We start from the raw sequence: 12,988 nt of genomic DNA, 5'->3' as shown, positions 1-12,988 counted from the left end.
TTTAACAGCCTTTGTTATAAAACAAGGCTCTCTGGAATAACGTACCATGTGTTGCAGTCCACTTTGATGGTTTCCCCAGGTTTATAAAAGTGTCCTCCATGGACACATGGGCATTGATCTTTGGGAATACATCCTCCGCTGCCATCCAATACCAGCCCATCGGGACACATGCAGCCAGAAACGCATTCTGTGACATACTGCATATATAAAGATACAGCACAAGGCAACTCGTTAATGCCCAGAAAGTACAGGGAACCAGCAGCAGTGCTAGCTCTGGATGCCAAACTTTTGGATATTTTTAAAAAATCCTATAACTGTTAGTGACAATCAAACTACAAGTAACACAGCTACATGGGTAGCTATAGCTGCTGTGTTATCAGTAAAGTAGTTGGTCCGTGAATGGCGTAACATGTTACCGTCAGCGTTTGTCAAGGACAATCATACATGCTTAATCATGTTGTCCCATGCTCCTGCTAGGAAGTGAAGACCTTACACAGTGCATATCCTGTGTCTTACAACTTTTCTGACACTCTGATCCAATCGCACCAGGACCTGCAGAGCTGCAGTTGAAGTAATACATAGGAGCTGGGCAATCTATAGGAGGAAGAAAACATTTTAGGAAGGTAATTTAGTGAAAACAGTAAGGATGCCACCAGCAATTGTAAAACAGGGTGGAACATTTCAGAGGGCAGCATGTGTCTCTCATTTACAGTTCTATTAGCTTTTGCTTCTGCCCACCAACAGTGTGGGGAGAAGGAGGCAGATAACTTCTACGCTTTAGGAAATTTTTTCATCTTTTAAAGAATTCAGCAAGTCTGGTGACATTTTTACAAAGACAACTATTAGCAATAACCAGCCCATTTCAGGGAGAAGGCAAAAATGTGCAGAATACTAAAATATTACAGGAAGTGAGAGATAACACAGAAAAACCTTATAAATACTAGCTGACACCATAATGCCATTATTTAACAAAATCTCACCTTTTACCAGGACAGTTTCTCCAATGCAGTCTAATCTTCCTTGAATGCATTTGCTAAAGAGATTCCATAAAATGAAACATATCAGTTCTTTGCACATTTCTCTCTCACTAGAGAGAAAGGCACTGCAAAGCTTCACGAGTCACACAAATAACAAATTCCTATCAAAATGAATATTTGGTACAGTTATTAGGTTCACAGACATGAATTACCATCCCCAGAAGGAAGATTAAGACACCCAGCTCTTAAATACTCTTCCTTCATCTGCCACTGGTTTAATGTGTGTTTTCTCTAAATCAAGTTTTTCCTAAGCATCTCCGTGAGATGACACTCATACTTTCTTAAATAAGAGACTTCTTACATTACTAAATGAATCTGTGTTTACAAAGTAGTCTAGAATCCTAAGAAAAAAATATGGGAGTTGGAAGAGAGAGAGAAAACACGTAGACATCTAAATGCACAAATAAATTGTTTGAATAAAACAGCCTTCCCCTGGAATTTGTTTGCATTGCTGCCCTGAACTGGTTGAAAATGAGAAAATGACGATTGTTTTTCACTGCAGATGCAAATTAATTATGTTATTTTTAGTATTTACCACCAAATTTCTCTCTCTCTGTCTCTCTTTTTAAAAAACTCAGTTTAAAAACTGAGATTTGAGTTTTTTTTTTCCTGGACCATTTTTATTCTTTAAATAGTCTGCAGGATGGTGTGTTGGAGGGTGGTTTTTGCTTTGCTTTTTCATTTCAAAGCCAGAAACTCCCCTAAGGCCCCTGTCTTTTAGAAAACTTGCTCCCACTGTATATGGGTATTTTTTACACAGCAATGAACTTTGCAGAGAAACAGATTGCAAACTTTACTCTGCTTAACATGTTTTCAGATTCTTGTTTGCTAGCAGGAATATAGGATCTTAACCTTTGCTGTGGCTGCACTTCCTGCCAGGGGAATATTTGCTTTGGTACAATCTAGGAGAAATTTGTCATTATTCTAATGAGCCCTGACATCCCCTAGGTATGCAGCCTCTGCATCATCAGAGCATCTTACCACATCAGTTTGTCCTCTTGGAAGGAGTTGCCAGGTTGAACAATCTTGCCTTTGTAGTAGCAGGGACAGTCATCTGGAGTTACACATTCCTCCTCATCATTGAGGTAGGTCCCTTCAGGGCAACCACAGCCCTCCATAGGAGCAATCTGAACTTTACACAGCGGATCAGGTTCATCCAGTGAGCGGCAAGACTGGTTACAGTACTTCACGCTATAGTTATAAACCATAGTCTCAGGACACTCCTCAGAGGGATCTTTGCAAGAGAAATAAAATGGATGTATGGCCTTCTCTGTGCAATCATCGTTCATGCTGTTGATGCAGCTTTCTGCGTGTTGGTAGCCATAAATGTGCTTTTTTCAAACTAGAAGACCTTGTCCCCCAGTGGTCTAGGGGAATTCTGCTCCCATAGCCTAAACTACGTGACACTGAATACTGAAATACTCCGCAGGGTATATCTTGACTGAATAAGGGAATCAGTATAATTTTATACTTTTTACAATTTACATTTCTATCTTATTCCAAGAACTGAAACCAATAACTTCTGACTTGTCCTTGTCATTAAAAATTAATTTTCTGTCCTTTACTAATGATTTCTTTGGCTGGAAATAATTTAAGAAATGAGTATATTTTGTAAGGGGTAAATTTTGACATTAAGTGGGCAGTGCCAAGGAAATCTGCTAATCATCTGATGCTATCAAAGAAAGTGTGTTTGAATTCTTATAGATGTCTTGAGGAAAACTCTTGTTGTCATCCTCTGGGGAAATGAGAAACAACAGGTTTTAAGATCACTGGGTGGACCAAAAGTTAAATACCAAAATCTAAAGGAAGAGCTCAACTGACCCTGTAAGATGGCGAAATGCTGGTTAATTTTCACAGCCTACCAAGAAACAACACCTTCAAAACTCTGCCATAAAATCTGCAGTAGTGACCCATAGGGAAGACATCAAATTTTGTCAGGAAATATCACCTGCATTAAGGTTGTGGTTTTCAAGAAAACCTGGCATCCAGATTCCTCTGAAATTCAATGAGAACTGGGGATCTAGTCATCTTGGACCTCTTTCTAACTCACATCCACAGATTTAACCCCACAGCTGTTTTTTCGGATACACACAGATGTACTAGAAGTTACAGGGGAGCTGTTCATGGGCAATTGTGCTAATCAACTTTGCAGCAATGTTATCACCATATCAGCGCTAGGTTCCATGCTTAAACAAAGGTCTGTATGGTTTTCCAGTCCATGACCACAGTACACTTTCTTAGATTAGCTAGTGTGCTAGGTTTGTGTACACATTCAAAACCACCACCTCCACCAACAAAAACCAGTTGGTTTCCTGGTCTTAGCTGGAGCAGACACAATATCCCATGTATAAATTGAGCAGGCCATATTCTCCTACGTTATAGGCATACTATGAAGATGCAGCAAGTGGTATTCATAAATCAAAATAGGCCAAATAAGAAAGATATTAAAAAAGATGTTGAACATGAGTTTACATCAGATTTACCTGAATGAGTGTCTCGACTGTTAGCTATTAATGCAGTAAAATAATGTGTTTACTTTCTCCCTTCAATTTTTCATAGAGGAAAAAGATCAATTTTGGCAAAGCGAGATCAGGTAAGAAAAAGGTTATTTGATTATAGTACTCATGGTCACAGATTTGTAATCTTAGATTACATACCTCACGACTGGTGGCATGAGTGCAGATAACATGAGCATACCAAAGATAGCTTCAAGCTAGCTTGCACAAGGAGCACTAGAAAAACAGTACCATGACTTAGCAGCGGCTACTAACCCCAACAGTCTTCTGGGTAACCAGTAACCCAAGTAATGGTTCATGCTTCCACTAAAGATTGTGTCACATACACGCACTGCCAACAGTTAGCTAGTAGGATTTGCTTACTTCATATGCTCTACTGACTGTTATGTAGACATCCCTTTAGGATATAACCTAGATGCTGCCTGCAGCCTGGCACAGCTGGACACAGCTGCAGGAGCTGAAAGGGCCTTTCCAACCCCCGCAATGGGACAGACCACTAAGAATGATTGTTCTGGCCCATTTATTTTTTCACTCATGAATAGCGCAACCTTCAATCTTATCACGGTTATGTTCCCAAAAGATTATTTCTTCTTAAATAAGGCCTAAAATGATTGTGTTGATTAAGCTATTAGCATTTTTTTCCCAGGGTTAGTGCACTGAGTCAATATTGCCCACTGTCCACAGATTTCAGTCTAACCCATGCTGCAAACAAGTCTCGCTTTGGCATAAAAAATGTCAGCAATTCTATGTCAATAACAAAGCTTTCAATAAACAGACACTGTGTCTAGTACATAAATCTGCATGATTCTAGGATAATTTGCTGTGGACTACACTGTGTTCCCTTCGAATTTTTTCAGCACAGGTTTGCTAAATTGTTCTTACTGCAATCTTAAATGTCCTCAGCAAAGCACTATATTGGTTACATTGTTTGTTTCTATTAAATATCCCAGCTAACCTCTAAGTCAGGCAATTAAATAGATCATAGCTGCATCAAAGCTGCATAAAAATAATTGTTGTTATGTTTCCTGTTCAGATGTGTTATTAGTCAAGAATTTTTTTGTTGATATACGCAAATCTTACTTGAACTATCTGATCATCAGTGGAAAAATGGAAAAGTTGAAGTAAAATTCAGAAGCTGGGACTTGTGAGTTTTATTCTCAGCTCTGATACCACCTCATAACAAATTGTGGCAGTGCTAAAGATAAATATATACACATGTGGACTCCAAACCCAGGATTTAGTGACAATGTGTATGTCCAAGAAACTTTTGTTCATGTGTTAGATAGTCCTGAGCTGAAAATCCACATTCTCAGATATCACTAATATGTATTTATTTAAAACCACTACTACTTTACTGTAATGTGGAAAAAATGCAGTTAATGTGAGTGATACCATTTGTAAGGGCAACGTCTGAGATAAGAGGGCTGAGATGAACTGCAAAAAAGATATCAGAAATAAAATACATGGGGAGGCCTGTGTGGTCAAAACTAACCTAATTGCAATGCCTTGTTGTGATTTGATTAATACACCTTATACTCTTTTGCTTCTCTGAGTACTGAACTTACCTAATATTTTACACAAGGAATGTGCATCATAAGAGCATGAAGTGGACATGAACTGATTTTGGCAAGCAGAATTTTTTTATAGAATACATGCTTATTCTCTTTTTCAAAGACCCACTAACTTGATGACTAAGCACAAAGGATACAGACTGCCGCAGACCGGGCTCTCCTGAAGCTGTTCCCCCATATCCCTACCCAAGGTATTTTGGGATGCATACCACAGATGCCCTGCCTCCAGCCCTTCAGGGACATGCCTGCTGCAGCACAGTCTCTGGAATAAGTAGAGAGCACACTACACAGTGCAACTTCACTCTTCTCAGCATTACAGGTGTCATACATACATTTCTAGGGGACAGAAAAGGACATGTGTATTATTATGCCCAGCTCTCAGAAGAAACAGGGAAACATATAACAATTCAAAAAGTGGTCAACCAATATGTTTTTGAAAAAGTATTATTACCAATGAAACTTAATTTGTAATATCTCTAAGAGAAAATGTATGCTAATGAAATACTATGCAAACCTGAGAAATAGGAAATCAATTACAGTCATGTAACTGCAATGATGTTGCATCTAACACTCATTAATAGATGAATAATAAGAATGATAGGGCACCTGTACTTCATTAAAGCCCTAAGAAATATCCATACCAGCTTCCCATGAGGATGCACAATCTAGGACATGTCAAAATATGTAATCTGACAATATACAGAACTGAAAATATTGCACAGCGATGACTGGCACCTGTGTACCTATCTAGTGTGTAGGTAAGATACCCCCAATTAAATGACAGATGCACAACAGAAGATGGTTTAATAGGAAATCATATGTAATGACATCTAAAGAACTAGTTAGGTAAGCATAAAAGGGATTTAAATCTAAAGTTCTTTTAATTGGTTGGCTGGACAGAAGAACCCAGATACAGCCAGTCACTCAAGGGCAGCAGGGTCATACTGCACAGATGGTGACTTATCCTGACATTACTGATGTCATGGAAAATACTTCCGTGAATCATGGTTAAAAATCTGATGAGATCAACAGGAGTAACAGACATATGCATAAGAAAGTGGTTATTACTTTTTCTTAATTGAAAATGGCAAATTCCTATTTCACTTATAGTTAACTTGAATTCTCAAGCAGATATATTTTCTGAGGGAAACTTGGGAGAGGCAAAACATGAGCCATATTTTTAAAAGTATCTGAAGACATTGTATTTTAGACAAAATTTCAGGCTCAGGTATTTTCTCAGTAAGTTGTATCACACATACCCCCTACATGGATCTTCCGCATTTTTGCAGAAACTTCTTTATTATTCACATAAATGCAGTAACTCTCTAGCTCAGCCAACTTCCTCAACAGCATTATAGAGCTGTACGCCAAGAGTACTTATGGGCAACTTCTTGCATTCTAAGTATAAGGAGACTAACATGATTCCACAGTAATAAATGGGACATAAAGATTGTAAATATAGTATATATTCTCCCCCTATGTGAATTTTAAACCAAGTCAGAGGGAATCCATGGGGCCGAAAAAACTCTCAGTTCAATTCCACACAGAAAAACTGATTTGGCTTCTCAGAGAGTGAACAGTTTTCAAGAACAGCAAACCCATATTTTCTTATTTTGCTTCTGGATCATGCAACAGAACTGTCAGTGATGGCAGTCACTTAATATTTTCAGGGCTGCAGCCAAGAAAGTCCAATTGTATCTTGCTTAAACTCTCATGTTGTTATTTTTCTCATCAGCATCAGTGAACTTCTTTGCAAACAGGCATTACTGTAACCTGTTTCACTCCCCTAGGCCAGACTACCTTCATGGCAGATCAGTCTCTGGACTAGATTAAACCACCCATTTAGACCAGTGCCTTACCTTGATGTACACAGAAGGTTCTACAACAGAATGGCAGGCAGCAAACACACTGTTTGTGTTAGACAGAAGAGCACACCAATGCTGGGCAAATTTTTCTGAAGTGGGAAAAAAAATCATTGTCCATAATCACTTGAATCACATTACTATATGAATCAATATTCTTATCAGGTATCACACAAAACACTTCAATGTCTTGAAGTGTTCAGATAAAGCCAGAAGGAAATACTGGACATTAACATATCAAGGTGATAAGCTTAGTTGGATGGGTGACCAGCCATCCCCCTAAAAGAAAGGTTTTACCTTCCAAGTACTAACATTATTTCAGGGTCTGGATTTGCAGAACATCTGCAAAAACTCCCCATTTTCCATCTAACTTTCCTAATTCTTTACAGTCAGATAATTCCTCATAGTCAAGCAATAACACCAAGCATGTAATAATCAGTGAGCTGTGGCTATGAGCTGCAGCTTTAATTACATGTGACAATAAGTAGGAGAGTACAGTCTGAATCCTATATATATCTAAACCTAGTCAAAGTGAGAAACCAGACAGGGCAACTAGTACAGTACAATGCTTGCTGAAGAAGTCAGTACTGTTGATAACTTACTCCTTTTGACTTCAGCACAGCTGTAGATTGGATTAAGATCTTGCCCAAATATTGACAACCAACTATGTTCTGCCTTAAACCTAAATTGTTCTCATTGATGCTGTGTGTGTTTTTCAAGTCATCAGTGACGAAGGTGTTGGCTTTCTCTAGCAGTGCAGTGTTTTTGTTTTAAAAGCAAAGCTGTCACCTTAAAGATCTGCAAAACCCAGTGTGTTCTCTCTAGTAATAGCTTCAAATGCAGTGGCTTTTGATGTTTATGAGATTTCTAAATCTTTTTTGGTCATCCATCATGTGAAAATTATTTAGCACTGATAAACCAGGCATGGAAAGCCTGCTACCTTTATCGATGCTGTTTGAACAAGGATCTTCAAAGCTGTCCTCAACATCAAAACAGCTGGCTCTAGTTTTCCATGAGTTACCAAAAGCAGAAGCTGAATCTTCCACAGCTCCAGTGACTGTTCTGAAGTCATCAGTCTGGATGTTATTGAAATTGCCACAAAGACCTTGGGGGGGGGGGGGGGCAGCGGAGGCAAAAGAAAAGAAGAAATCACTACTTCTAGATGAACACTCTTAGCTCTATAATGGACCTTGCCTGACAGAAGCCCATTTTCCTTCAGAGACTTCCTGATGTTCCCACAAATCAGACAGGACCCTGTCTTTAGAGTGTAATTATTATTTTTCTGCATTACAGTAGCACTTAGTGATAGCACTGAGACTGGAAGCTGCTTAAATGTGCTTCATTAAGCACTGACCGACAGAGTAGTGCCTTCCCCAAAGGCTTATAAGCAAAGGAAATCACAAAAGCAAAACAAAATGGATCAGAGGGACAGGATGTAATCCCATTCCACAGATAGGAAACAGGAATACAAAAAGCTTAAATGATGTAACAGGAGGTTGGTGGCAAAACCAAGAACATAGTCTGCATCTCACAAGTCTCTGATGAAGGCCTGCTTTTACAGATAAAGTCTAAAAGACCTGCACACACGAAACATCACAGAGATTTTCTAATTTTCTTCAGCAAATTGAAGGGTTCAGCTAATGTTTTGTTTCAGGAAGGCTATAGATTTAACCAGGGCTTCTAACATACCAAAGTCAATATAAAATCAAATAATTTGTTCACTTAACGTGATAGACAAGCAGCTGTAACTCAGTTTAAGAGCAAACTGAAAAAGCATGATAAGTCCTACCAGATGTGCGATTCTGATAAGAATGGTCAACTGTTATGGAGAGCTGCATTACAGGTTTCATTTGCACTCGAATATGTACTCCAGTTGAGCTTAAGATTTTGATGAAAAATGTAGAGGGTCTGAAGATGGTGATGCCATCTAAAGAGGAAAAAAAGAAAAAAAAAAAAGTGCATGCACCTGCAAATCTTTATGAAGCTGAGTAAACAGGAACTTCCATTTACCAGTGCATCCAGTGTAACACAGGAATTCCCAGGGAGTCCCAGACCTAGTTTCCACCTAAGTCAAATGACCTAACAATGAGCAGGATTATGTTATTTTCGGAGAAAAGAGCAGGAATCTCTCTGTAAATAGAAGTAGGCTAGTCTGGGGAAGATGTGAAGAAGGACATTTACCTTTGCTTATTGGCAGCTTCACAATGAAATTGTTCATGTAGATATTTCCACAGGAACATATTTTTATAGTCTGCAGGGAAAAAGGAAAAAGAAAAAGCCCACAGTAGTGAATGCATATGACATGAGACAGACAACAGCAACCTGACAAGCTTCATTAAGCACTAAGAAGTAGCATCTTCAAAACATCATCCCCTCTGTGGTCAATGTAACTTAGTGTCTTGATGCCATAGAGTAACATAGAGCAAACCTCTAGGCCATAACAAAAAATGAAAAACCCTCTCTGTAAGCAACAGCTTTGATTAAGTGCTCTCACATACCTAAGAGGTTACTTATCTTTTTGAGAACTGCATGTGAGATGTTACGTGTAGGTTTGGATCCATCTCATTGGAAATGTAACATACCCAAAACGAGAGCTATCTGGCTCAAACTCCCTCAGTAGTCAATGGAGGGAGACAGGCCCCTCCAGAAGAACACCTCATACCTTAGGTGGGCTGAGTTGTCCTTTGGAGATCCCCATCTTCCTTTATTGACTATAGAAGGAGGTTACGGTGTTGGTTCTCCTAAAAAGTTTAGGACTGCACCAGTTAAATACCACATGGACAGAATGAATCTGTATAACTTCAGGAGTGCATAAATACCAGCCCTAATTCAGCTTCCACTGAATTCAGTTTGAATTATGGCATAATCTTCAGCAGGAGAAGCCTCTGGCCTTCATTTGGAAAATTCTGCTACTTTACTCATTTCATCAGGAAAAACCTCAGAACTCAGAACAATTGTAAAAAGAAGGGGATCTTTCCTTGTAGGAATCTCAATCTTTCATAAAGAAACAAGTGAAAAAGTTTGAAGTCATGAAAAAGAGAGGGAAAGCTGACAAGGATAAGTTTTAGCCATCTCCCTCTAGAGAAAATGGAAAAGCCAGAATCCAAAAGAACTGGAAAGGAAATCACTCTCATAGAACAAAACCAATAAACATACGCACTGCATCATCTGCTGGTATTAATCTTACAGTCTCAGGACTGCAACAGACCAAAATGAGCCCACAGTGTTAGAGAAATCCCATCTTTGAACCTAAATAAAAGTGACATATTATGTATCACTAGTTAAAGCAAGTAACTTACAGTTCTTCCTAGTGTGACTAATACATTCTTTAAGCAAGTCATTGTCTTTGATGTCCCACACTGGATGATCTCTCCAATCACCACAAATGTGTCATCAGTATTCTGAAAAGACGCGAAAAAAAGGAATTTGCAGACATTGTTAGCACGTTACAGGAAGTGAGCTAGAAGAGAAAAAAGGTGTCTCTGAAAGGCTAAAATGGAATAATGAAAGAACTAGGGCATTTAATCTCTAACTGTAAACTGCTTTATTTCATTGCCAAAATCAATAATGTTCACTGCCTTTCCTCTGCACTCTGTTTCCTTGCTATCAACCTGTGTGAATTGTGTATTTGCAGACAGTCATGTGGAATTCAATCTTTTTGCAGGAGTTTTTGCTCATCCACTTCCTTTTGACAGTCATATGTGAAGAAAGCTTCAGCTTTCAAATCAACACTAATACATTGACTAAGAAAATTAATTCATTAAAAAAAAAAAGATGTAAAACTAATTTGAAGCTGCAAAACTTTGATGCTAAACATCACGCAATTGACTTGCAATCCATTGCAAATGGGAAAATTTATGGGGTTTAAGGCTGATCATGTGTTGAAGTGCTTTGGTGGATTGGTGCCATTTAATTAAATTAAGTAATATAAAGCTCCAGCACAGCTTAATCCCTTATACTACTCAAGAGATTTAGGAGTGAAAAGGGAGATTGTTCATACCTTAGCTAAGACATAATGGCAGTTGCCGTGAAAATTGAATCTCTTGTTATCGAATGTTGTTATATGGAATCCTCCATCTATACTGCAACTGCCAGAACAAGGCAGAGAGATACAGCTCCAGTGGCCTCCTTTGCAAGTACTGTACAAAACCCAAAAAGGAGTAGTTAGAATAAACATAGCTTTAAAGGAGCAATGGTGAGATAACATCTGTATCTGAATCTGCACAGACTACACTCTCTTTGGTTTTTTAGCTTGTTATCCAGCTACTTGTTAAATCCCTGTGGGAGGAAGACTCTGTATTAGGCCCTTACAATGTGAAGGTTCAATGCCACTCAATGACAGAGTTAACTGCATTGGGCTTCAAACTAGCTCCTTCAGAAAGACACTGAGTTGGTCAAGCAAGAAATGTTTTTCAGGGCCTAAATTGTTTACTTGACTTTTTAAAGAAAGAACCTCTTCAAGCAGGATCTTGCAACATTTTGTACTACTGATGCAACTGCTCAGCAAGTTGCTGATGCAACTGTTCAGCAACTAATTGTGGAGGACGTGAGATAATGAGCAGTTACAATTCTTAGAGCTGTGCACACAAGAGGGGAACAGCCTAGCCACATCAGCTCAGGCTTTGTGAGGACTGAGTGAGAATGTGGCTAGGTGGGAACCACCCAGAGCCCATCAAGTTCAGTTGCTCAGAATTGCAGGTTTGAGGAGTATTTCCTCAAAATGCAGGAAATATTCCATCCAAAGGGGTTTTCAGAACATCTGACCTACCCCACCATGCATGACAGCATATTTTGTTCCTCCCTATAGTAGAGGTTAGGCCTATGGTCAAGAAATGATGCTGTGTCACAGGAGCTCAAATAACACATATGACTGTTCATTCACTAAGTGATATCAGAGTAAGAAATAAAACTGTTTTGAGAATAATATACCTGAGGTCTTATCACCTTTCACTAGTGCAGAGTAGAGATGGGTTCAAGCTACAGGTTTTTTCTAAATCAAATCATTCTCAAGGATCAGGACTTTTGAGATCCAGGCCTTGAAACAGCCTTTTGTAGATCTAGACGTGACTGGAAATGTAACTCATTAACATGGCATGACTCCTTGCCTCACTTTAGTGGCCAATGCCTCTGAACTAACCAGTGAAGAGTCTCATTTTCCTGCATTCTTAAATACTGAGCTCAGTTTTTGCTGGCAGTTCCAAGTGAGGGTGGTAACTATGTGAGGTTGAGGACTACATCTAAGTTTTCCTGTACTGTTGAAATTCAGACCCAGATTTTGCATTATTATTTAAGACAAATGTTAGGAATAGGAAAAAAAAAAAAGGAGAAAAGAACAGAATGCAACTCATCAGCACTCTGAGATAAATGCCTCTGCCTTGTTAGTGCAATCAAGTTCACAACAGTACCAGTTTTGGCAGGGAGTGGAGTACATCCCTCCAGATGAGTAGACTTTGCCTTGAAACATACAGGGGCAGCTGTCTCTGGGGATGCATTTTTTGCCACCGAGGTCGTCCAGGATAGTTCCTGTTCAGACACATTGGCTAGTTAATATTCCTTTGGTGAGTCTGGGAAACACCATCAAGGAAGATTAGAGTAAGGAAAAAACTCTGGCTCATTCAACATTTCTGTAAATGAATGGGATATGTCTTAAGGAAAACACCCACCAGGCCCTTTCAGGTGTTAATGGATGGGAAACATTTCTTACTGGAGCTCAAATGAAAGCAACGCAAAACCCAAAGAATATTTCTGCATGCTACTGGATTTTGTCACTGTGAGCCCAATTATCAAGTGCCAGATTGCAAGGAGGTGAGCTAGTTTCCATCCTTTCCTAATAGTGAATCTAACAGAAATCAGACCCTCATCTTAGCCTCTACTTCATGTGCAAACTTAACAAATGCACATATCTGGCAATGCATTTATATTACACGTGACTTAATCTACAGCAAGATCTAGCCTCATAACAGGGAGGCACCTCAGCAGACATCTTCACCTGCATTCTTACT

At 39.0% G+C, this 12,988-nt stretch overlaps 1 protein-coding gene across 1 annotated transcript in view; it reads right to left on the bottom strand.

Moving 5' to 3' along the window:
- Positions 1–12,988, bottom strand: part of LOC142040249 (mucin-5B) — a 44,238-nt gene that overhangs the window by 22,274 nt on the left and 8,976 nt on the right. The window contains exons 8-19 of the mRNA XM_075047875.1: positions 12,392–12,509; positions 10,987–11,125; positions 10,286–10,387; positions 9,168–9,237; positions 8,776–8,913; positions 7,927–8,091; positions 6,984–7,078; positions 5,334–5,460; positions 2,019–2,271; positions 981–1,033; positions 494–594; positions 46–197 (exon numbers count right to left, since the gene is read on the bottom strand). Of these exons, the coding sequence (XP_074903976.1) occupies positions 46–197; positions 494–594; positions 981–1,033; positions 2,019–2,271; positions 5,334–5,460; positions 6,984–7,078; positions 7,927–8,091; positions 8,776–8,913; positions 9,168–9,237; positions 10,286–10,387; positions 10,987–11,125; positions 12,392–12,509 (1,513 nt within the window). The remainder of the gene's footprint in view (positions 1–45; positions 198–493; positions 595–980; positions 1,034–2,018; positions 2,272–5,333; positions 5,461–6,983; positions 7,079–7,926; positions 8,092–8,775; positions 8,914–9,167; positions 9,238–10,285; positions 10,388–10,986; positions 11,126–12,391; positions 12,510–12,988) is intronic.

The sequence above is a fragment of the Buteo buteo genome, chromosome 16 (genome assembly GCF_964188355.1).
Source record: "Buteo buteo chromosome 16, bButBut1.hap1.1, whole genome shotgun sequence".
NCBI lineage: Eukaryota > Metazoa > Chordata > Aves > Accipitriformes > Accipitridae > Buteo > Buteo buteo.
Note: the sequence above shows the minus strand (reverse complement) of the source record. Positions and strands in the feature narration are given on the sequence as shown.